At 39.6% G+C, this 25,346-nt stretch overlaps 1 protein-coding gene across 4 annotated transcripts in view; it reads right to left on the bottom strand.

The window, feature by feature from the left end:
- The window catches only part of GNPTAB (N-acetylglucosamine-1-phosphate transferase subunits alpha and beta), an 86,444-nt gene that overhangs the window by 7,501 nt on the left and 53,597 nt on the right, over nt 1–25,346 (bottom strand). For 3 of the 4 annotated variants that reach the window (XM_047065279.1, XM_047065280.1, XM_047065277.1), the window contains 10 exons: nt 24,719–24,922; nt 22,726–23,828; nt 20,034–20,233; nt 19,565–19,784; nt 18,331–18,444; nt 17,113–17,198; nt 16,768–16,866; nt 12,612–12,779; nt 9,501–9,591; nt 4,781–7,301 (listed from right to left, as the gene is read on the bottom strand). In XM_047065279.1, coding sequence (XP_046921235.1) covers nt 7,224–7,301; nt 9,501–9,591; nt 12,612–12,779; nt 16,768–16,866; nt 17,113–17,198; nt 18,331–18,444; nt 19,565–19,784; nt 20,034–20,233; nt 22,726–23,828; nt 24,719–24,922 — 2,363 coding nt within the window. In that variant the 3' untranslated portion in view covers nt 4,781–7,223. Of the gene's footprint in view, nt 1–4,780; nt 7,302–9,500; nt 9,592–12,611; nt 12,780–16,767; nt 16,867–17,112; nt 17,199–18,330; nt 18,445–19,564; nt 19,785–20,033; nt 20,234–22,725; nt 23,829–24,718; nt 24,923–25,346 lie in introns of those variants that run through there. The other variant, XM_047065278.1, reaches the window with a different exon arrangement.

The raw sequence follows: 25,346 nt of genomic DNA on the forward strand, positions 1-25,346 counted from the left end.
GGGATGCAGAGTTCTAAATATATCTGTCAAGTCCATCTGATCCAATGTATCATTCAGGGCCCTTGTTTCTTTATTGACCATGTGTCTAGATGATCTATCCATTGTTGTAAGTGGGGTATTAAAGTCCCCTGCAGTTACCACTTTCTTGTCAATAAGGTTGCTTATGTTTGTGAATAATTCTTTTATATATTTGGGGGCTCCCGTATTCGGCGCATAGACATTTATAATTGTTAGTTCTTCTTGATGGATAGACCCTGTGATTATTATAGAATGCCCTTCTTTATCTCTTGTTACAGCCTTTAATTTAAAGTCTAGTTTGTCTGATATAAGTATGGCTACTCCAGCTTTCTTTTGACTTCCAGTGGCATGATAACTAGTTCTCCATCCCCTCACTTTCAATCTGAAAGTGTCCTCAGGTCTAAAATGAGTCTCTTGTAGACAGCAAATAGATGGGTCTTGTTTTTTTATCCATTCTGATACCCTATGTCTTTTGGTTGGCGCATTTAGTCCATTTACATTCAGTCTTATTATAGAAAGATACGGGTTTAGAGTTATTGTAATGTCTGTAGGTTTCATGCTTGTAGCGATGTCTCTGGTACTTTGTCTTACAGGATCCCCCTTAGGATCTCTTGTAGGGCTGGGTTAGTGGTGATGAATTCCTTCAGTTTTTGTTTGTTTGGGAAGACCTTTATCTCTCCTTCTATTCTAAATGACAGATTTGCTGGATAGAGGATTCTCGGCTGCATTTTTTTTCTGTTCATCACATTGAAGATCTCCTGCCATGCCTTTCTGGCCTGCCAAGTTTCAGTAGAGAGATCCGTCACTAGTCTTATCAGTCTCCCTTTATATGTTAGAGCATGTTTATCCCTAGCTGTTTTCAGAATTTTCTCTTTATCCTTGTATTTTGCCAGTTTCACTATGATATGTCGTGCAGAAGATCGATTCAAGTTACGTCTGAAGGGAGTTCTCTGTGCCTCTTGGATTTCAATGCCTTTTTCCTTCCCCAGATCCGGGAAGTTCTCAGCTATTATTTCTTCAAGTACACCTTCAGCACCTTTCCCTCTCTCTTCCTCCTCTGGAATACCAATTATGTGTAGATTATTTCTCTTTAGTACATCACTTAGTTCTCTAATTTCTCCCCTCATACTCCTGGATTTTTTAAATCTTTTTCTCAGCTTCTTTTTTTCCATAATTTTATCTTCTAGGTCACCTGTTCTCTCCTCTGCCTCTTCAGTCCATGCTGTGGTCGTCTCCATTTTATTTTGCAGCTCATTAATAGCATTTTTTAGCTCCTCCTGGCTGCTCCTTAGTCCCTTGATCTCTGTAGCAATAGATTCTCTGCTGTCCTTTATACTGTTTTCAAGCCCAGCGATTAATTTTATGACTATTATTCTAAATTCACTTTCTGTTATATTGTTTAAATCGTTTTTGATCAGTTCATTAGCTGTCGTTATTTCCTGGAGGTTCTTTTGAAGGGAATTCTTCCGTTTCGTCATTTTGGATAGTCCCTGGAGTGGTGCGGACCTGCGGGGCACTTCCCCTGTGCTGTCTTGAATAACTTGCGTTGGTGGGCGGGGCTGCCGTCAGACCTGATGTCTGCCCCCAGCCCACCGCTGGGGCCACAGTCAGACTGGTGTGTGCCTTCTCTTCCCCTCTTCTAGGGGCGGGATTCACTGTGGGGTGGCGTGGCCCGTCTGGGCTACTTGCACACTGCCAGGCTGTGGTGCCGGGGATCTGGCGTATTAGCTGGGGTGGATCGGCAAGGTGCACAGGGGCGGGAGGGGTAGGCTCAGCTCGCTTATCCTTCAGTGATCTGCTTCGGGAGGGGCCCTGCTGCACCAGGAGGGAGTCAGACCCGCCCCCCCGCCGGAGGGATGGATCCACAGAAGCACAGTGTTGGGTGTTTGTGCGGTGCCAGCAAGTTCCCTGACAGGAACTGGTTCCCTTTGGGATTTTGGCTGGGGGATGGGCGAGGGAGATGGCGCTGGCGAGCACCTTTGTTCCCCGCCAAGCTGCGCTCTGTTGTCCGGGGCTCAACAACTTTCCCTCCCATTGTCCTGCAGCCCTCCCGTTGTCCGAGCAGATCTGTTAACTTATAACCTTCCAGATGTTAAGTCCCGCTTGCTGTCAGAACACACTCCGTCCAGCCCCTCCGTTTTTGCAAGCCAGACGCAGGGGCTCAGTTTTGCTGGCAGGCTGCCCCTCCGCCCTGGCTCCCTCCCGCCAGTCTGTGTAGTGCGCACCACCTTTCCGCCCTTCCTACCCTCTTCCGTGGACCTCTCATCTACGCTTGGCTCCAGAGAATACATTCTTCTAGTCTTCTGGGGATTTTCTGGGTTATTTAGGCAGGTGTGGGTGGAATCTAAGTGATCCGTAGGATACGGTGAGCCCAGCATCCTCCTATGCCACCATCTTCCCAGAAGCCTTCTTCCTCTAATTTTTTTTTTAAAGTATGACAGCTTGCCTTCAACTTAAGTAACCCAGGAAATTGATCTTCCACATGTACCCAAACTTTATTCTGTGAAGCTAGTGTTTTTGTCACCCCAGCACCCCTCCCCTCTTTCTTTTGGTAAAAGTCTCCATCTGCCTGTCTATAGAAGTAGGCACAAATCACAGTAACTCCTCTCCATCAATGTTTTCTATACTGGAGCCAGAGAGGAAACTTCCTGCCTCTATGAGAGATATGAGCCAGGAGCTGCCACGACCCCACTATTGGGGAGAAATGCTGACATACAAGGCAGGGATGGGCTGTGTTGAACAACAGTCCTGGCAGGGTATCTGTCTCCTCCACCCTTGTTTATCCCTTAAGTGAGTTGTTCTTTTTGAACCTTACAGTCCCTTTTTGTATCTTAGTGGCTAAGAATTAATTTTGGAGACACTTGGGTCAAAAGCTGATGCTGCCATTTAATAGTTACAGACCTTGAGCAAGCCACTTAAACTAGTTAGGTCCCAATGATAACGTAGGGATATGGGGAGGATGAAATGGGATTATGAACATAAAGCATTTAGCACACACAATGTGTTTACAAAGATGTAGCTGTCATGAGGGCAAGTGGAAGAAGGAGCAACTAAGACTGACAAGAAGCTCCTTCACCTCTCCTGAGACTTTGTACTCCATGAAGTTGGGATTTACTTGAAAATATATCAACAAAGAAAAACAAAGAATAGCTCAAACAAATGTGGCAAAATCTTGGTAACTGTTGAACAGATCGAAGTCCTATGCTAGACTCTACTTTTAAATTTTTTATAATCTTTTTTGAAAAAAAGGTCCATTGAGATGGTCATGCAGTTGTCAGTCCTGCTGATGTAAACTGTACTGATTTTCTTTTTTTGTTTTCGGTTCTTTTTTTACTTATATTTTTAAATTTATTTTTTTTAACTTACATCCAAGTTAGCATATAGTGCAACAATGATTTCAGGTGTAGATTCCTCAATGCCCCTTACCCATTTAGATGAGCCCCCCTCCCACAACCCACCAGTAACCCGCTGTTTGTTCTCCATATTTAAGAGTCTCTTCAGTTTTGTGCCCCTCCCTGTTCTTATATGTTTTTTGCTTCCCTTCCCTTATGTTCATCTGTTTTTTATCTTAAAGTCCTCATATGAGTGAAGTTATATATTTGTCTTTCTCTAATTTCGCTTGGCATAATACCTTCTAGTTCCATCCATGTAGCTGCAAATGGCAAGATTTTGTTCTTTTTGATTTCGAGTAATTCTCCACTGTGTGTATATATATATATATATATATATACACCACATCTTTTTTATCCATTCATCCATCGATGGACATTTGGGCTCTTTCCATACTTTGGCTATTGTTGATAGTGCTGCTATAAACATTGGGGTGCATGTGCTCCTTTGAAACAGCATACCTGTGTCTCTTGGATAATATGCCTAGTAGTGCAATTGCTGGGTTGGAGGGTAGTTCTATTTTTACTATTTTGAGGAACTTCCATACTGTTTTCTGGACTGGCTGTACCAGTTTGCGTTCCTAAAACCTGTGCCGATTTTCAAGTGTTGGGTCAACCTTGAATTTCCTGAGTGGACTCAGTTTGATCAATAAAAAGAGTTGTTCCCCTTTGAAGGATAACTGAATCTGGCTTAGTTTTCATATGGGATTTTTTTTTTTTACATTAATTTATTCTTGAGAGACATAGCACGAGTGGGGGAGGGGCATAGAAAGGAGACACAGAATCTGAAGCAGGGTTCAGGTTCTGAGCTGTCAGCACACAGCCTGACGTGGGGCTTGAACTCACAAACTGCAAGATCATGACCTGAGCGGAAGTCAGATGCTTAACCCACTAAGCCACCCAGGCATCCCTCATATGGGATTCTTATAAGATGGTGTGTGGTTTTCCTCTCTTATGGTAACTGAGCCAGGCTTTGTGTTCACAACGGATGAGGTTAGATGGTGTTTCCTTTGTTTTCTACCACCTAGATTTTTGTGGGATCAATGCTGTTTTTCTTCCTTAAATATCTTGGCCTGAGTTATGATTACACTTCCCTTTTAAATCCTTGAGCTGTTACTCATCATACTTTGTATGCTTTTTGGTATATGTAGATATAATTTTAAAAACACTCTTGGGGGCACTTGGGTGGCTCAGTGTGTTAAGCATCCGACTCTTGATTTTATCTCAGGTCATGATTTTGAGCCCCACATCAGGCTCCATCAGGGGCTGCTGGGCATGGAGTCTGCTTAAAATTCTCTCCCTCTCCTTTTCCCCCTCTCTTGCTTGTGCACTCTTGCTCTCTCAAAAAATAAAATAGTTTCAGAGAAACAGGGTAGGCAAAAAAATTAATTTTTTTTAATGAGAATATGTATAACTTTCTTAGCTAAGGGCAATGTAATCATTTCATCCCAATGAAATGGGATGAAAAACCTCACCCCTGGTCTAGATAGCAGTCCTTTACACACACACTTTCACCCTGCCATCATCACCAGACATTACCAGGTAGGAGTCATTTCCCAGGCACTGTGCTGGGTATACTACATCTGCCATTTATTTTCATCATCACCATAAGTCTCTGAGGTAAACCCCAGGTACTGCCTCCCACATTTTAGGAGAAAGCTGAATTGTAGCAAACAATGTCCATCAAACCCCAGAAGTCTGACTACATATACTTCTGACTGTGAGATCTTAGACAAATCACATAATCTTCCTAACTCTGGTGTCCTTGATGATAAAATGCAACGGGTAGTCCAGGGAGTCATTTTGAAAATTTTTCCTATCAAGGCTGAGAGTTTGGAAGCATCAGCTTGGGGTCAAGCAGGATGAGGAGCTTTCCTTCTATATTATACACTAGTCTTCGGTAGGATTTCATTTGAATTAATGAATCCTGGGGCTTTAAAATTTTGGGGGCTTTAAAATTTTTGGGGTTCTGGGGCTTTAAAATTTTGGGGGTTCTGGGGCTTTAAAATTTTTGAAACTCATCAGCTTCTGAGGTTCTTCCACTCTAATAATTCTACAGGACCATTTAGATGAATGGTTCTATGAATATTCTAGGATTCTGTTTTCTATCATATTATCTGTTATGTTCTTAATTAGATACGGACTATTCATCTAACTACAGAATCTCCAGTACACCCATTCATTTCTCTATAATTTTTCTATAATAAATTCATGTTTAGAATACCCAGATACATCCTAAATTTTTACTGTATAATAAATCCCATTTAGAACTTATTTTCCCCCCTATAAAAGGACACTCTCCAGTATGTTCTAGTACTACCTTCCTACACTACTTTCCATTTATTATCAGTAGTGTTCAGTAGACACTGATACACTGTACAAGCACTCAAGTGATTATGGACTCTGGATAACAATAAACTCATTCCTCAAAGATTTAAAAATCAAAGCATCAGACAAAATGTAAGTTTTTATGAGATTTCACATTTTGAAATACATAACTCTTGTAGCACAAACACTGTATTTACAAGTTTTTTTTACAAAATATGTGTGCCATTTTGAAAGAATACTGTTGAGATCATGATCTAAAATACCTGTTAGAGTTCAAAAAGGATTTATGGAATCTGGTCTCCAGAAATCCACCATATAATGATATAAATAAAATAGAGCTGAACATCGGGGCTTACTCATACATAAAAATACTAGTTCTCTATCCCAGTGGTCAGCAAACAATGGCCTGTGGGCCAAATTCAGCTGGTGGCCTGTTTTTGTACAGCTGCAAGCTAAACACGGTTTTGACATTTTTAAAAGTTAAAAAAAAAATAAAACACCTAAACAATAAAGAAGAATATGCAACAGAGATACATACGGCCTGCAAATATTTACTATGTGGCTTGTTACAGAAAGTTTGCTGACCCCTGCATTATATGAAACCAGCTGAAAGAGATAGCTACTAGAATTATACTGAGTATTAAAAAAGACACCACTGTAATGTGCCAGTACCATCAGCATTACTCATTTCTAAAATGAGGCACTTCTGTTTGAATATGTACATTTCCAAAACATAATTACATCTGAAAGGTAGCTCTGCTACTTAACTCTAGCCCTTTGTAATTAGGCCTCCACATGAAATCACATTCTTAGGGGCTGAAGTAAACAAGCACAAAGTACTTCAGATGTCAGTCATTGATCTCCTCAGTAGTAGACCACTTACAGTCTTAGATGTTAATAAAATCCATAATTTAGGTATTTCCAGTAGGAGGTGGTATTGTTGCATTATTTAAATAACATCTATAAAAATGTGTTTAGACATCCCAATTCATTATTTTCGGAAGCAAGGGTAACTAGTTAACTTAGTAGCTACTTATTTTAAAAATAGGAAATGGGAAAAACAAAAACAAAAAAACCCAAAAATGTAAAACCACAGCAAAAGGCTTTGGAATGCAAAGACTGGGTTCTCTTAGCAATGGCTCCCAATCTAGCCAAGGCTTCTCATGTGAAAGTTAACTGGCAATGGTTGCTATGGGAACTCAGTAGCTGTCTCTTGTCAGTGAGCCTTTTCAGTAAAAGAATGATGGGTCCAGGAGCAAATGCTTTAAAAGTAAAACCAGTCCAGAGCTGCTTAACACACAAGTTTTCCATGTCTTGGTTAAACAATTAGTGGTCAGTAGGCTATATTCACACCACAAAACAAGTATTGTACTGGATGCTTTTCCTTCTTCAGGCCAAGCTGGCTGATGTCACGAAGACATCTCTGTGATGCCGAGTTTTAAAATGCTCAGTGAATGCTGAGGTAGATGATTTTCAAATGAAGATCTTCTATACCCTGATTCGATCGAGACTAGCTTCTTTCTGTATCCTCCTTCTTGGAAATACCTTCCGCTTTAGTGCAATTAACTAGATAATAAAGACAAAATAAATTTTCTCCATGTCGACACATGTTAAATTCTGATAGTCATATGACCTTAATCATTTCTAGTCTTCTACATAAAAAAAAAAAAAAAAAGCAAACAAGTCTCCATCATTCCTCCCCAAAATAAAACCAACTACTACTTTTGTTATAGAGTCAATATGCCTAGATATGTGCCCACAAAATATTTAAACCCACAAGGATTAAAATTATTTTGGTCCAGCTCCACTATTTAAAAGACCTATAACCACAAATTTTTACATAGTGATTACCAAGCATATTTATTTTCAAGATACCTGTTTGTCAAGTCTTTCTAGAAACCTGTGTAGCTTATTAAAACACTGCCTCTTGATCTGAAAATGACTAAATATGTCAATTTTTTTTAAAACCCTGTATTAAAATCCTATCACTTTCCCCTTAAACATAGCAATATCATTTGAAAATATAGGTAATACCTAATTTGTGAAATGGGTTTTAACACAAATTGCTACTTTGTAAATTATTGGCTTAGAACTTGGATAAATACTTCTCATAGAAACCATTTATCCAGGGTGCCTGGGTGGCTCAGTTGGTTGAGCGACCAACTTCGGCTCAGGTCATGATCTCAGTTCGAGCCCTGCGTCGGGCTCTGTGCTGACAGCTCAGAGCCTAGAGCCTGCTTCGGATTCTGTGTCTCCCTCTCTCTCTGCCCCTCCCCCACTCATGCCCTGTCTCAGAAATAAACATTTAAAAAATTAAAAAAAAAAATTTATCCATGATACATCTGAAATAAGAAACCTGACCCCCATCATAACAAAGTGTCAGTGAGAAAAACAAATGTGTTCTTTATGGTTTCAATTTGGGATCATACTGTCTACCCCTCCATCTCAAGGTAGAAGCAGGGCTTTGCCCAAGCACAGGCCACCACGGTTTGAGTGATGAGCTGGGACTGTGGGGCAGAGGAAGCAGCAGCACTGGCTGGTTTGTTGGGGAGCATGGTAGAGGTTAAGGAATTTGCTTCAAGTAGGTAAAGAGCAAGGAGACAAGACAGGATTTATTCTTCCCTTTTCTCCCTCTTCCTCTCTAGTTCCCTGTTCTCTGCTGGTATAAATGACACAGATGAAAGACTGGCCCTCTTGTTCCTTCCCACTGCCATGAACTGTTCCTTTGAGCCGAGATGCCTCTCCTTCCCCATCACAGGCAGCACACAGCTGACTCCTACGTTCCTCATTGGACCTCTGTTCTAAAGCAGGAACAATTTTTTTTGAAGATTTTTTTCTAAGATTTTTACCCGCCAGGAATAATGGCAACAAATATCAAGAACAAGATTTACTGGGATGCAGGTGAAGATTAAATAGCAATCCTGTTCAACTGCCCAATCTCCCATTTCCTCATTTCCTTCCATTTGCAGCAGAAGGCCCATGCACTGCTTATTCTAAGGTTCTCAATACTTCAGCCTCTTCCTCCTTCTCAGTTTATGTAAACTCAGTGCAAGTTTCCCATAAGTGACAGCTAGAAAATCTCCACTCAACAGTCACCTCAAATGAAGGCCGAGGTGAGGTTTGCATGCCCCAGTAAGTCAGGTCAGCCCAGACACTGTTCCTTTTCTTCTTCAGCCCTTTCTGTTTAGAGCATTGCATGCCTACACCAAATAAGGATTCTTTGATCCCTTTCTTTTTACCTCACAAACCTCCCTTATACTCCTGAAGGAGTTGTGTGCATGCCTGCATGGAGAGAACTCCCAGCAATTCAAAGGAAATGTAACTGAGAGAAACACAAGCACAATGGGCACTGTCCACAGAACACTGGGAGACCTGAAGATAAGACACTGTGGTGGTCACCTTTTAGAAAGGTTATAAGAAAAAAAATTGGAAACCCATACAAAATTAGTATCAGATGAGGATTCTAGGTGGTTTTTTGGTTAGAAATACTTAGATATTTTTTGTTTTAGCTTGATGTCTACAAGTTAATCTACTGAGTTCCAGGTAAAAAAGAATACTCATAGTGTATCCAGAAGGTAAATGAATAAAAAGCTATTATGTTTGTTGCCTGAATATTTTGAAATATGTTTGACATATCGACACCTGAGTTATATGCCAAAAGAAATTAAAATTTTCTTGTTGTAAATTAATGTCACTTACTAAAAGAATCAAATATTCACATATTAAAAAACAGTTTGATCCCCACATAAAATATGTAACACTTACCTGTTCGGCAAAAAATGAGAATACAGTAAACATAATCAATGTTGCTAGTACACAATGAGTCCAAAACTTCAATTTGTCTCGATATGCTCTCCTATTCAGAGAGAGAGAAAAAACAAATATGTTTGTCTTACAGTCTTTGGTTTCTGTGCATAGTTTCACTGTATTAGTTATATGCTAGTTTACCAAAAAGTCTTGAAACACAAAATCACTGGAGGCAATTTGAAAATGTTAATACAATGTACGTTTCCAACACGAGTTCAGATTTTTCATTATGTCATGGTAAACGTTATATCTGAATTGTAAAAGTTATCCAGGCAGAAAAGAGGACTTCAAAAGAAACTTACTTCTAGCATTTAGAATTTAAACAAAAGCACACTTTCATTTACTTTTATTTATTCATTCATATCCATTTCTTCATAGTCACTCAGTCAATACTTCCTGTGGATACAGACGGATGAACAAGACGAAGTCCATGCTCTAAAGTGTTTACCGACCTGGGGAGTCACTGACCTGCAGATGAACAGCCATCACACAAGATGGACCCAAAAATGTATTATCAAAAGCAAAGTCTTGGGGAAAACAGCATAATGAAGAAAGCACCTCAGGGATGGTGACATTTCATTCAAGCCTTGAAGCAGAGAGGGAAAGCATTTAGCTGAGTAAGGCTGTGAGCATCAGCAGAGTCAGATTAGCAAGCTGAGTCCTGCAGAATGAAGGAAGTCAGGCCTAGGGGGCATCAGGGAGAGAGCTAAGCCATGGCAAGGCAGGTGGGCATAAACTGCAGGTGGTCTGGAAAACCATGCAATGGGGTTTGGACATAATACTCTAGTGGGAAAGCATATGAAATGGCAGGTGTGTGTCTGTGTGTGTGAGAGAGAGAGACAATCAGGGTGAAAAAGGTGGCCATCTGAAGTATGCATGTCAGGTGACCAGAGGTAACCAGCCAGGCAGTCACATTAGTCTGGGTATGAAAACCTAGTGAAGGGCAGTGAGAATGAAAGAAGCAACAGAAGAGACAATCTGAGAGTAGAAGCAACTGGACTTGGAAATAGGATATTGGGGATAGAGGCAGTAAAGCACAGTTTCCTCATCTGTAATTTGGAAATAATTTATTATGAAGATTAAACATATGCTTTTAACATAGGCTTGTAAGATATATTAATGACTACCAAATTTAGGCCTCTGCACTGAGTTCAGAACCTCATTTACAGTTTGGCAGTGGATGTCTCTACTTCAAGTCCCGTATTGATAGTGGTACATCTGTTTTTCCTCCTGTATTTCCTACGTCTCTTAATAGGATCACAACCAATGCAGTCAGTTCTAATGTCTACAGTGTCATTCAGAATCAATATGTAATTTAAAGAGCCAAGAAACCACAGACTGTAACACAACTAAAAAATTGTCCCAGCAACCAGAGAACCTTAAAAGAGCTGGAGGTTTCCTCAGTCACTCACATCCACCAAGCACCTACCATGTGCTAGAGAGGCACTGTGGACTCAAAAAGAGTAAGACACCATCTCTGCTCCTGAAGTGGGCTCACAGTTTACCAGGAGAGACAAGTGCACCCTATCGACTGCTGTACAGTGCAGAAAGTGCTGTACCCAAGGAACAAGAAGAAAGCCTATCGGGAAACCAGAGAAAGGTAATAGGGGACACAGGAGCACGATGTCGTGAAAGGAAAGAGAAAAAGTAAAGTTTCTAGAAGGTAGGATGGTGTTGGTGCTCAGCAGTGAGAGATGATCCAGAAGTGGAGCAGGATGAGGAAAATGAAGCCCCCAGATCAGGGAATTGAAAAAAGGTCCTACACCTGATTTATCTCATTTGTATAGCACAGAAATCAAAGTCCTCTCAAACTACTCTTAAGCCCACTCCTTTCTCACTCAATTAGGCCCGTGAAGATAAATTAAGTCACAAACTGGATTTGGGGAAACCATCCAGAAATCTCTTTCCTTTGAGCTAAAGGAAAATAAAATGAGGAGGAACCATTCCTAGAAGACAAGACCCACAATTTAGTAATAACTTCTCATTTCAAAAATAAAAATATATAAATATTAGCAATCTACATGCTGTCTCACTTTCCCAATTCCAAGACACCAAAGCATTCTAGTTGCCGAGATTGCTAATTTTCTCTCTACAATCTGTCCCAATTCTGTCTACTGCTTTCTCCTTATTTCCTGAACTGTGTGTCCTTGCTTCACACCTTGACTGTTTCATAACTACTAAAATGCTTAGTACTTGTATCCCTGCCTCCAGTTTCTAGACAATACTGCCTCACTCCAAACAACTTCCTCACCAGTCCAACCCCATACTATTATCTTTCCAAATCATGAAGTCTGATCACTACAAACATCTAAAAAAATTTCTCTGGGGAGCCCCATTCTCTAAAGAAAAAAAGCCTAATTCAGATACAGCCCTTCACAATCTCTCCCTTCTCTCCAAAGCACTCTATTTTACAACTCTGTGCCTTGCACATGCCATTTCTTCTACCAGGAACATGCTTTCCTACCTGGAAATGTCCTTTTCATAATTCAAAACCAGGTCCAAATGTCACCTTCACCTAACAGAATTAGCTACTCCCTCATCCAAACTCCAGTAGCACTGAACCATGCCACAGCACTTGGTATCACAACTGTTTGCCTGCAGCCTGTCTCCCTGAAGGGACTGTGAATGCCTCATAGCCTGGTACCTACCATACTCCTTTCGTCTATGTATTCCTTAGCCCTGCATGGGGTAAATAGTAGTAAAATAAGACATGAAGGAAACATTTATAAAATAGCTTTGGATTACAGTGGAACTGGAGGGTTGGAAATCAGGCTGGATTTACCACTTCTCAGCTACTTCACCTTGAGCAAATCACTCAGCTTCTGTTACTATGTTCTCCTCCCATACAGCAGGTACTCAAGAAATAGGGTAGCTATTCTTATGGCAGAGAATGAGGCTCAGCAGATGTGCTTGGCCAGTAAGCTCAATAAAAACTTTTAAGTGTATTTTTCCAAAGTAATTATAGATCAAATAATACGTTAAAGAAATTTCTTCTCTCTAAAACACACACACACACACACACACACACACACACACACACACACACCATATGTGAACATGAGACCTTACCATTCCTGCAGCTCATGCATGTGGAGGAAACGGTTTCGATACTCCCTTGGCAGCTCAAACTGGGATGGTATGGGGAACATAGACTCATAGAAGTCCCTGAGAACAGCTTTCACTGTCTGGGCATCTTTATGATTGTGGTCAATGTTGTCATTCAGGCAAACAAACTTCCTAGAGATAATAGAGATCTGGGGTTATTGGTTATGGTAAGAATGATCTTGACATAATAAAACAAGAAATGTAGGTTCCAAGTATATTTTAAATGAACTCATGTTCCAAGCTGTTGCATGTACTGATATGATTCTCTGGGAGCGTAATATCCTATAAAATTTTCTTTGGATATTCCTCACCTATAAAACAAAGAAGAGCTAGGGAAGATAATCTTAAAAGTGCCTTCTAGCTGTTGGGAGTAAATTAATTTAATGATTTCTGTTTAGCATGTCCCCAGTTAAGTGTTTAATAAATGTAGTTTACTGACTAGAGCATTTTTGTTGGCAGCCAGGGGAAAAACTGTTAAGCACCTAAAAGCAAGTTCTCTAAACTGCCACAGTTATAGTACTAAGAACAGTGACATAGATATGGTATCTTATAGCTATAGATTCTGTGAGTTTGATGACTTCTTAATATATCTCCAACGAACCTATAAGATACTACTGTTCTAGCAAAAAGCACATGACAGATGCTTCCCTACTTGTTTCAAGTTCCCTTCAAGGCAAAGTCACCCACTGAAACAGTGGTCAGGGATAACACCAGTTTTGAAGTACTTGTGCATTTTAAAATAAAAAAAAGAAGTAACAACAAAAATACCCCCACCAAATTTTAATAAAGCTCTCAGATTCAACTACCAATTTATAGGAAAAACAGAGACCTAGGAACATGTTAAAGAACTGAGACACACACACACACAAAGAACTGAGACACAATCAGAGAAATCCTAAGTAAGGAAAAATACAGAATATATAACTGGATTTCTTCGTATACACACAAAAAATTATATGGCTAAGAGAGGTTGAGGGAAAACCTGTAGATTTAAATGCAGTGAATTTACTTGATACCACTTCAAATCAATAAACTTAAAAAACATAAATGCTTAGAAAAGACAACTGGAGAAATGTGTGCACTGACCAGATAGTTTATCATATTAAGGAATAAATAATGATATTTTGGTTATTTTTAAAGAGTTGTTCTAATTTAGAGAAATATATATATATATAAATCTGGAGATAAAATGATACAGTGTCTGAGATTTACATAAAAACAATCAGGAAGTGGTAGTAAAGGAATGATGTGTTTAGATGAAAGAACAACCATAAATCACTTCTTATTGAAGATGAGTGATGGGTGAAAGTTCATTATCCTATCTACTCTCTAAACTTGAGGACTGCTTTAAACTAAAGGAGTACTAAAAAGGCAGGTTAACAAAATAACAATGCATGAGCCTTGATTTAATTATATCCTGGATTTAAAAAAAAATAGCTATAAAGGGCATTTGGAGGCAACTAGGGAAATTTGAATATAGATGATCTATTAGGTGGTATTAGTCACTGTTAAGGTTCTCAGATACATGTTAATGGTCTTTGGTATAAAGGAGAATGGTTTGAGGGTTCCTGGTGGCTCAATCGGTTAAGTGTCTGACTCTTGTTTTCAACTCAGGTCATGATTTCAGTTTGTGAGTTTGAGCCCTGCGTCGGGCTCTGCTCTAACAGTGTGGAGCCTGCTTGGGATTCTCTCTGCCACCCCTCTTTGTCCCTACCCCACGCACGCACATGCTCCTTCTCAAAAATGTTTAAAAAATAAAAATAAAGGAGAATGGTTTGGCTTTAGAAGATATGTACTAGAATAATGAGAAGTAAAGTATATGGATGTCTGAAACTAATTTTCAGATGGTTAAAAAACCATCCAGTAACAAAAACAAAACCTGTGTGTGTATGTGTGTGTGTGTCTGTGTATGTGTAGATAAAAAGAGATCAAGCAAATATGACAGAATGCTGACAATTTTAAAATCTGGGTTAAGTATTTATGAGATTTATTGTACTATTTTTTTTTTCAATTTTTCTGTATCTTCAAAATTTTTCAGAAAGTTGGGAAAAATGAAAGAAGGCATGTGCATGAGACAAAGTGGGGGTGGATACAAGTAGCTAAAGCAGACCCTGCTGGGTGCCCAGCAAACACCACCCCCTTTCTTCCAAAGAGAATTTGCATTTTGTTCAGTATTTCTCTCCCCATGAGCTGATTCAAAGGGAGGCAAGCCCACTTCACCCCTGAGGCAGCTCCTGACTCTACATGAATCCCTCCTCTTCACAGTCAGTGACTGGAGTAAAAGTGGAGGGACAGCACAAAAGGGGCAGTCCCTTTCTGCCTCAGAGCATGGCTCCATCTGCAGGGCCATCTAGAATTACTGTGGCTGCCCTATCTCCCGCCTGAAGATGAAGCCAACACAAGCAGGAGGGCAGCAGAGATGAGGAGGCTGGAAGAAAAAGCCTGGATTCAGCCTAGCCCAGACTCCTTGTTAATGGTGCAAGTGTGTCCTTAAACTTTCAGTCAGAATACTGGTTTTCCACTCCTAACTTAAAAATGAGCACACATAGGGGCACCTGGGTGGCTCAGTCGGATGGGCAATGGACTCCAGCTCAGGTCATGATCTCATGGTCTGTGGGTTCGAACCCCACATCGGGCTCTGTGTGGACAGCTCAGAACCTAGAGCCTGCTGCAGAGTCTGTGTCTCCTTCTCTCTCTTCTCCTCCCCCCTTGTGTTCTATCAAATATAAATAAACATTAAAAGAAAAATAAATGAGCACCCATAAAAGTAAAACAAAGCAAATCAAGAGTTAAAAATGGTAAGACTGTTCAAGGTCACAGGAGGTATCTGGGCCGGGGAGACACTAAGCCTGGACTGCCATGTGTCTTTCTAGTTAAAATCCTGTCTCTTTAAGTACCGTGTAGGTCTATGAACTGCTCATCCAAAAACTTTCAAACTGGCACAAAGACATAAAAGTATAAGGTATAACTGAAAACTACAAATTCTCACATGGTATTGCCATAGATAACTAAATGACTGAGAGAGCACACCAACAAATGGGAGAAGCAAAAAGCAAGTATTGAAATTGGTTTTTAAAGTTATTTTTAAAACTTAGGGCAGGGCATTCCAGTCAGAGGGAACAGCAAATACAGAGAGCTGCAAGCCAGGTGATTATTATTACTGTTTGCTTGGCTTCTGGGAAATACTTGTTATTCTGTAGGAAGTATTGTACCAAATTACTGAATATACTAAATAAGCATTAAAGGTGTTTCCATTTTTCTTAAAATTCCCATTTCTGCCCCCACCCACAACCAGGAATGAGATTTTCAGAAAAAAATACCATGGCTTTAAAATGTCTAGAAATTTTATATCTTCTGATCATTTATAAATAAAATCATAATATAAGGAAACTAAAGACTTACAAAAGCATTTTAAAAGACTCAGGTGAGACATACTCAATTTTCCTGGAAAAAAAGACCTTTTTTTCCTGATGAAATGCTTCCCACTAATGTTCAAAACTCAAAAATGCAGGTTTTAACCAATTTTTATCAAACTATCTTAGGCAAATGTTAGGGTGCCCAGGCTGGAAATTTTCAAGGCTAATATAAACCTGAACATTTATTCATCCCCAAGGAATGACTGAAGTTTACTGGATTCATTTTCACATTTATGAGAACATTTCTTTTTCCTCAGAAACTAATCTGAACTTTACTTTGAATTAAAAAGTCTAACTGCCAAAACAACTTTTCTAGAAGCACCTTTTTAGAAAGGCTACAAGAGTCCCAGCTGTCTGGCCTCACTCCCCACAATGGAGCCCACGGCTTGGCCTCACTGAATAGCTTATGTCACCAAACTCTTAGAAGTCCATGCTAGTCCCTGTGCCTGGGGGAACCCTATCTCAACTCGCAACTGCTTTCTCTAGCTCAAACTCTACTTCACCATTAGACCTTTCCATCTACTCCAAACAAAACAAGCCACTTCCTTCTCTTGAGTCCTACTGCCTTTTTTTTTTCATGTTTGTTTGCATAATTAAAGGTAATTGTTTAAAGTTACGGGAATTCTCTATTTTCTGTTCAACTCTGCTATGAACTTAAAAAAGTACTCAAAAAAGTTTATGGGTTAAAAAAAAAAAAAAAGTACCTGGGGTTTTTCCTTATATCATCCAACTGGCCAACCACATGAGAAACATTGGTACGAATCATTTTAAAAGCAATTTCTTCTTCTCCCATGATTTCAAACCTAATTATCAAAACATTTAAAGAGTTTAAATATTTATATGGGAATAAAAACAAAATTTCAATAAGAAAAGTAGTTTATAAAACTTTAATAGTCAACATCCTGAGAATGACTTAACCTTTTGGAATTACTAAAGAAAACAATTTCACATAAATTTTAAAAGGCTTAAGAGATAAACTATTGTAAAATTATGAAAATACCAGACTCCTACAATTATTCTTAAACAGAGAAAATGTACGTACTACTTACCTATATTTGTTTTTGTCCTTATATGCTTTGTGGATTTTATCAGTTACTGGTTTACAGTTGGTTACTAGACTCTTAGTGACTGGTGGCTATGAGAAAATACAGACATTGCATCAGGCCAAGACCAGGGTGAGGCAAGTGAAGCACTAACCTCAATGTAAAATTTAAGGGGGGAGGAGGGAACCAAAGGCTCAGTAATAAAGACAAATATTTTAATCCAATATTTGAAAAATATCTAATTGGCATGCTATAGCCTACAGGCTAACTGCCTGTTTTTGTAAATTTTTTTGAATCACACATTACTATATACTATCTGTTAAAATAGTCTCATAAGTTATTGTTACAATTTTTTTTTCAGAAAGAAAAATTTTTAACAAGCTGTTATGAACTGGTCTACATGATACTCATAAGCTAACCTGTCATTCTTAAAGTCTAATTAGAAAATAACCTACATGTAATCAGTTACTTACAGTAATGAAGCCAACATCTTGCTAAGAGTTCACTTGAGTAATGTTAACTTATATTGCCAGTACAACTGGTACTCATGCTCCAAGCAGTTTATTTGCATAAGCCTCAAGACTAACTTATAATCGTTAGCAGACTTTACTTAATTCTTAACATACAAAGGATATTTATTTGTTGATTCTAAATCTCATGCCAGAAAGCTGGCAAATACTGAAATGCTTTGCTAATAAAGGAAAATGTATGCATTTCAAAAGGGAACTAAAATCTCTCAATAATCTTTAATTGTGCCTGTAACAACATAAGAATAACTGCTTTCTATCTGTAAATCATATTCCTGAGAAACGTGCAAATTCTGTGTAAGTGCAGGGGTTTGGTAACTGTAAAGTCTTACTAAGAACCCAAAGTTTATAAGCTTTAGAAAGAAAACTAGAGGAGGAAAGACAGACAGTGAAGGACAGATACAGAAGTACAGGTGAAGTCCTGAATGAGTGTGAACACAGGATATGCCACCAGCAAAACTCTCTCAAGTATTTTCACTGGCTATCTTCTGCTATACTTAGTGAACAGATGTCTGGTTACAGAATATTAGCAACCAATCTCAACATTAGTTTATCATCCACTAGGCAGAAGAAAAGCAAGATATAAACGATTCTGGATTATCTGGACTACTGTTTTCTACCAAAGATAAATACAGAGCCTGCTTCTACTGTTTAAAGTATATTTTCTGTTTTACATAAAGGAACTCATGCCACTTACCAGATTCGGATCATAGTAGGCTTCCTGAGTTGGTGGAATACTGCTTAGCTGAGTGATATTAGCAGGAAGCATTTTTGAGCAATTTATTAGCATGTGTTCCAGACCTGTTAAATCCTAACAAAGCAAAATAAAAGGATAAACCTATGTATAATAAAAGTAATAACTATGATTTAAAAATAAAAATTATGTAAATGTCTCCAAAACTTCTTTAAATGCTATCTTCTGGGCACCTGGGTGGCTCAGTTGGTTAAGTGGCTGACTTCGGCTCACGTCATGATCTTGCAGTTCATGGGCTCTGGGCTGATAGCTTGGAGCCTGGAACCTGCTTTGGATTCTGTGTCTCCCTCTCTCTCTGTGTTCCTTCCCCGTTCACGCCTGCCTGCCTCCCTCCCTCTCTCCCTCTCTCTCTCAAAAATAAACTTAAAAATTTTTTAATTTAACTGCTGTCTTCAAAGAGAGTCTGACTAGATGATTCTTGAAATAAAAACACCCTAGGGGCGCCTGGGTGGCACAGTCGGTTAAGCGTCCAACTTCAGCCAGGTCACGATCTCGCGGTCCGTGAGTTCGAGCCCCGCGTCGGGCTCTGGGCTGATGGCTCAGAGCCTGGAGCCTGTTTCCGATTCTGTGTCTCCCTCTCTCTCTGCCCCTCCCCCGTTCATGCTCTGTCTCTCTCTGTCCCAAAAATAAATAAACGTTGAAAAAAAAAAAAAAGAAATAAAAACACCCTAGAAAAAACAGAATGAGATAATACAAACACAAATATTTCATCTTCATCTAGAAGTAATACATCTTGGACTGTGAGGCTCTATTTTACACAGGATGGTCAGTGGAGTGCCCAGATGGGATGTCATGTGATTAGATTCATTTTGGCACTCTCCATTAGCGACTCTCTCACTCCTGGGACTAGAGGATGCCGTGACACTGGGGATTGTGCAACAACCTAGGCCTGGCTGAGACATAACTCCAGTTGGCCACACCCGAAACTCCCGAATGAACTTGTCACAACAATCTTATATGCAGGGACAGTCTGGCTCTTCTCCAGATAATACAATAGCAATGCATAAAGCCTAAAAACGTAATCTCATAAAATAACCTCAAATTTGGTTTAATTCTGGCACCAAAAATGGACTAGTTGTGAACAGCTTCATTACATAATTAAGAGAATTACTTTTACCTGCATTGTACTGAAATATGTAAGAGAAAAGGGGAAAGTTTAGGGAAAAAAATACAACACCTGTAAACTTAAAGGCAGGTCATGAATTCTGGTAGCCAGTGTTCGGATTTCTCTGTCAGATAATACACCAGATTGGTCTGTATCAACTTCATCAAAAACTTGAGATATATTCAGTGGCTGAACTGCACTCATGAGATAATAAAAATACGAAAAGGCAAACTGCATATCCTCAGAATGGCGCACTTTGTGAAATGATGTCTTGTCAAATTCCTCAGGAAACCTGCCCAAACATAACATATATAGTGAGCTCTGGGCATTTAAAAAATATATATAGACATTCATCTACATTAAAATATATTCTAACATTTGTGGAGTTAGAATCTTTTTCTTTCCTGCTTATTTAGGTAAACCTTCAACACATCAGTCACCAAGTATTAGAGCCATACATGTAGCACAGCGAAGTGTCAGTTTTAAGCAGACTTAAAGCAGCTCTGAGCGTGTGCAAGCAGCTCAAACAATCAATACTTACATATCCTGAAGCTCTTGCATAACGATTCGGTCAATCATGTGAGGCATGTGAGCAGGGACTTTCCGAGATGTGAATCCAAACTTGCTGTTAAGAATTTTATTTACATATCGGAGGGAATCTGCAAATGTATCTTTTAGTTGCCTCCCAGTATGTCTGCTATCAGTGTAGTATGCTAACTGTGTCTTCAATGACTCTTCTTCCTGAAAAGAGAATTCCATGTAACACAGCACTGTGTTTAGTGCACAAGTGTATACTCTGTTAACAGATAAAGGTACTATGTTATATAACTAGCCACTAACAATGGCAAATGAAATGAGCGCTAACAGGTCACTTTAAGGATCCTAAGTGCAGAACTAGATTTCAGTGAAAGTAACACCACTATTGGCTTGTGAACAACTGTTGTATGATACAGTTCTATTTATAGGGTATTCTTCAAGGATAAGCATGAAATTTTATAGCCAATTCAATGCAATATTTAGAAAATGTATTTAAAAAAATTTGATAGCACTTTGTTTAAAAAAAAAAAAGGTTTATGATTTATTTTGGGAGAGAAAGAGAGCACGAGCAGGGGAGGGGAAGACAGAGAGGGAGAGAGAAAGAAAAAATCCCAAGCAGGCTCCACACTGTCAGCATGGAGTCCAGTGTGGGGCACAAATTCACAAACTATGAGATCATGACCTAAGCTGAAGTCAAGAGCTGGATGCTGCTTAACCAACTGAGCCACCCAGGTGCCCCTGATAACTTGATCAATATCAAGTTATTTCTACTGATGACACCAAAGCAGTCAGCACTTGAGTTCTGAACACAAAGACTAAAAAACTGTTTTGCCATCTTAATAGTGTTAATATTATAAATCATAAAGAGCCCTGTCAAAACCAGTAAGAGGCAGAACTAAGTGAATGGGTAAAGAATATTTGCAAAATATATGAACACACTTTATGAAGATGAAATATTTTTGCTTCTCAAACTGGTAAAACAAAACAAAACACCACAGACTGACATTAACTGCTGTTTGGCTAGCCTGTGGAGAAACAAGCACTCTTGTACTATACACTGTGGAAGTATGAAGCGGTACAGGGTTTCAGAAGGACACAGTCAAATTTAATTGTAACACAGCAATTCTACCCACAGAAGTAAAAACTTCCTCCAGAGTAAGATACATGTACAAGAATATTTATTGCAACACTATTTGTTAATTGCAAAACAAACAGAGCTATTAAAAAACAATGACATTGGCATGGGTTTGCTCACCACTAAATCAACAGGCAATGGCAGAGCGATATAAATAGTGTCATTTCACCATTGCAAAACAGGTATTATATAGTTTGTATGTTTGCATATCTATATAAAAATACCGGAAAAGTATCCACGAAACTTTTCATAGTGATTATTTCAAGTAGGGAGGTTAAGGAAGGAAAGATGCAGATCTTTCCCTTTTTCATTGTGTATTTTTTGGATTGCTTGCAATTTTTACCACTAGCCTGCAACACTTTTGTAACTTAAAATAAAGGGGTTGCCTGGTGGCTCAGTCAGTTAAGCATCCGATTTGGTTTCGGCTCAGGTCATGATCTCACGGTTCATGTTTTCAAGCCCCCACATTGGGCTCTGTGCTGATGGGGTGGAGCCTGCTTGGGATTCTCTCCCTCCCGCTCTCTGCACCTCCTCCACTTGCTCACTCTCTCAAAATAAATAAACATTTAAAACATAAAATAAAGAAAAGGGCTTGGAAAAGTGAGGAAATCATCATAAGCAAGAACTCCGCAGTCCCTCACTCAACAATTAGTAAATGACTACTGTGTCAGGAACGAATACTTTCCAAAGACAATGAGATTAATAAATTCCCTTCTTCATCCTCTTTTTCTCCCAGCTGGACATCTACTCATGACTGTGCTCTGCTCACGATCCAGCTTAGACCACAGTGTTTTTCTTGGTCAACTCTTACACACCTTTAAAAGGTCAGCTTATGGGGCACTGCCTCACGATGCCTCCCCCAATACTCTCAGTGGAGTTAAGGAATTTTTCCCTTTGGACTCCTTGCCCCTACCTCAAGAGACCCCTATCACTTTGCTATTAATTATTTACACACAAATCTGTCCTCCCAGCTTGCCCCCTGAGACTCCATGAGCTGTGTTCTAATAGTCTTGCATTCCCCAGCAGTGACCACAGTGCCAGCACTTGGCAGATGTACAAATGACACCATGACACCGTGGAGGCCGTGGTACAGGAGGGTGAGCACTCAAACTTTGAGGCTTGGCTCACACTGGAAGCTAATGAATATATCTGCACCTTAGGGTATTTTCCATCAGTGAAATTGGAGAAATATTAGGTCTGGCCCACACAACATACACAAAAACATTTTTTTTTGAAATCACAACCTGCCAAGTGAAGGTAAGGTACTATCCCTGTTCCACTACTTACTCGGGGCCTGCTCCTGGCTAACTTCCCAACTCATTCACTCTAAGGCTGTTTCACTCTAAACTGTAGCATGGGGATCCTGATAGTAGATAACCTTATAAGGTATTTTTATGTTAAGGGTATTGGGACAATTATATTAAACGACGTAAAAAAAAAAAAATTAGTCCAATGGTTGGCATAGGAAGTCCTAAATAAATGGCACCTATTATAGTTATTACTCACAAGGTTATTTATTTCTTCCTGAGCATGGGACGCAATTAGGCTGGATGTAACTTACATCAAGAAGATCTTGGAAATATTTTTTTTTCTCCCATGGCAAAAAGCCCAGGTAACTGTCTGCGTGATGCTGCAGTTTTCTGCCAGGTAATACTTCATTAACATCGATATAATTGTTCACATTTTCCTCCATTCTGTGTTTCTCTTGTTCTTTCCCTGTGATTTTTTCTTTTGCCACCTGGTCTTGCAGTGGAACAATTCGAGATGAGAGTTTTTCTTTTGACACACTTTCGCCTCTTACTTCTTGGATCAGAATTTCAGATCTAAATCTGCCTTCCATTTCTAAGTCTGGGGGTGGATTCTGACTCTGGTAGTGGCCATTCACTTTTACTGTTGCTGCTGGAAAAGTTGACTTCTGTAATCTTTCAAATGTTCCCAAGCTATATGGCAAGATGCTTTTGTGAACCTGTTTTTCCAGCGGGGCCTCTACACTGTCATTTCTTTCATCTGTTATTATAGCTTGATTTCTTTTTATTTTAGCATCTGGTATGTTCTTCAGAAATGATCTCAGCAAAGCTGACTTGGACAGGTTGTACCCTTTCACAGTGATGTCTCCACGTTCTAGTTGCAAATCCAAGTTACTGAGACTCAACTGGGCCTCTTTCGGAAGGAGTGAAATATTCACTTGGGGAATTTTCATCTCCACTTGGAATCTTCCTGTTGTGTTGCCATCATGTCTCTTGAACTTTGGAAAGCGTTTCTCTTCAGGAATATCTTCAAACAGGATTTCTGCCTCTGGCAGAAGTGTCGTGGGGCTAACCAAATTTTGGTAAGATTTCTGGGTTGTAGAATTCACTTTGGGTTCCTCTCTTGTGTCAACCTCTACTATTATCTGAATTTTGAACTCTTCATCGTTTGTATTTTGAAACGTGAGATTAAAATGTATTGTGGTTGCATTCATTCCACTGTGCATTATGAGGTGGATGGTTTTCCACTTATTGGCAATGGAAGCATGTCGAATTATTGGGTTGTCGCTATAGGCACCTTCAATTCCTCTTTTGGCTATTTCTGCAAAGCTGAAATAAGGCAGGCATTCACCTTTTGGAATAACATAGTGAGTCTGGTTTGGGAGAAGTGTTACTTTATACAATTCATGAAAATGATCTAGAGGAAAAAACACAAACATGACTTTAAAAAATGAGGCATTTTCCCCTCCTTTTCCTTTAATTCTGAGGGTTTGATTTTTCACTTTCTAAGAATGACTTTAAATTGACTTCAAAATAGTCAAACATTCTAACACAAGAGCTGCTGTTATAGGGCTCATTTTACTATCTGAAGCAATCACTATTAACATGAAATGCAGAGTCTAACTTACTATAGAGATACGGCAAATTTCAGTGATGAACTTTCAGCTTTGTGTCCATTTGAAAAAGTATGACATTCTGCCCAAACGACCACCACTGATAAGCTATCAGCAAGATCCAGGGGCACGTGGGTGGTTCAGCTGGTTGAGCATCCAACTCTTGATTTCAGCTCAGGTCATGATCCAAGGGTTGTGGGACCGAGCCCCACATCGGGCTCTGTGCTGATGGTGGAGCCTGCTTGGGATATTCTCTCTCTCTCTCTCTCTCTCTCTCTCTCTCTCTCTCACTGCCTCTCTACCCTGCTTGTTCTCTCCCTCTATCTCTCTCTCACTCTCTCTCAAAATAAACACTAAAAAAAAAAGATCCAATATTCAGTATATTGGATTTAGTACGTTATAAGGTCTCTTTTTATTATTTCTAAATTAAACCTTTACTATATATTTTCAACAAAGGTATATCTGCTTAGTACAAAATCAGCCAGACTGGTGCAATAGCAGGAAAAGCAGCAGCTCCACTATCTACTATTTTTTAAAGATCTCTTACTTTTCACTTACTGCTAGTTTGAATGCAAGGATGGGTGAAGAATACATAGAGAGTAATTAGTTTAAATAACAACAATACAAACTCCCCTCTACTCATCAAGGATTTTGATCCCCTTATTCTAAATATGTTTTACGGCAATAAATATACCTTGCCCACAGTCGCCAGCATCAAACCCACAGGACAAGACATTGCAAGCCTGGTCACAGAACTTATCAGCAAGCCAGGAATTAGCGCATCCTTGATTACAGTAAGAAACACTGTTTAGACCTCCGCCAAACTGCCAGGGCTGTCCAATTCCAATACTCCCAGTACCCCCGCCTCCTGCGACGTAGCGACTCCCGCCACTGTTGCCTGTAGAGGAAGCAAGAGAACAGGATCCTGCTGTGCTTATCATCTTGAACAAAGGGCAGTTTCTCTTTCTCAATAGTGCTATTGAGATGAATGCCTACATTTCAGCCAGAAAAGGTTCGCCCAGATTTCATGTACCTTAAGAAGAAAACAAACTGAAAAGGGGACATCACTTGCCAGAGGATTAGGCATGGGATGACCAGGCCTTGGCACTTACTAGCTGTGCAGCCCTGAAGTACAAACTTGCTCCAAGGGGCGTGTGGGGGGCGTGTGGAGGTTGTGTGGAGGAGCAGGGAAACAGGAAGAGGTTATTGAAGACTGACTGTCAGAACTGCCGAAACATGTCCAAATATGGGTGCCAATATCACTACCAAATGTTAATGTTCTATTAGGGGCTGAGTTCTCTGGACTGCACAGATCCACCGGG

This window comes from Lynx rufus, unplaced genomic scaffold (assembly GCF_022079265.1).
Source record: "Lynx rufus isolate CCGP_SWC_20201006 ecotype Redwood Valley unplaced genomic scaffold, mLynRuf1.p SCAF_7, whole genome shotgun sequence".
Taxonomy (NCBI): domain Eukaryota; kingdom Metazoa; phylum Chordata; class Mammalia; order Carnivora; family Felidae; genus Lynx; species Lynx rufus.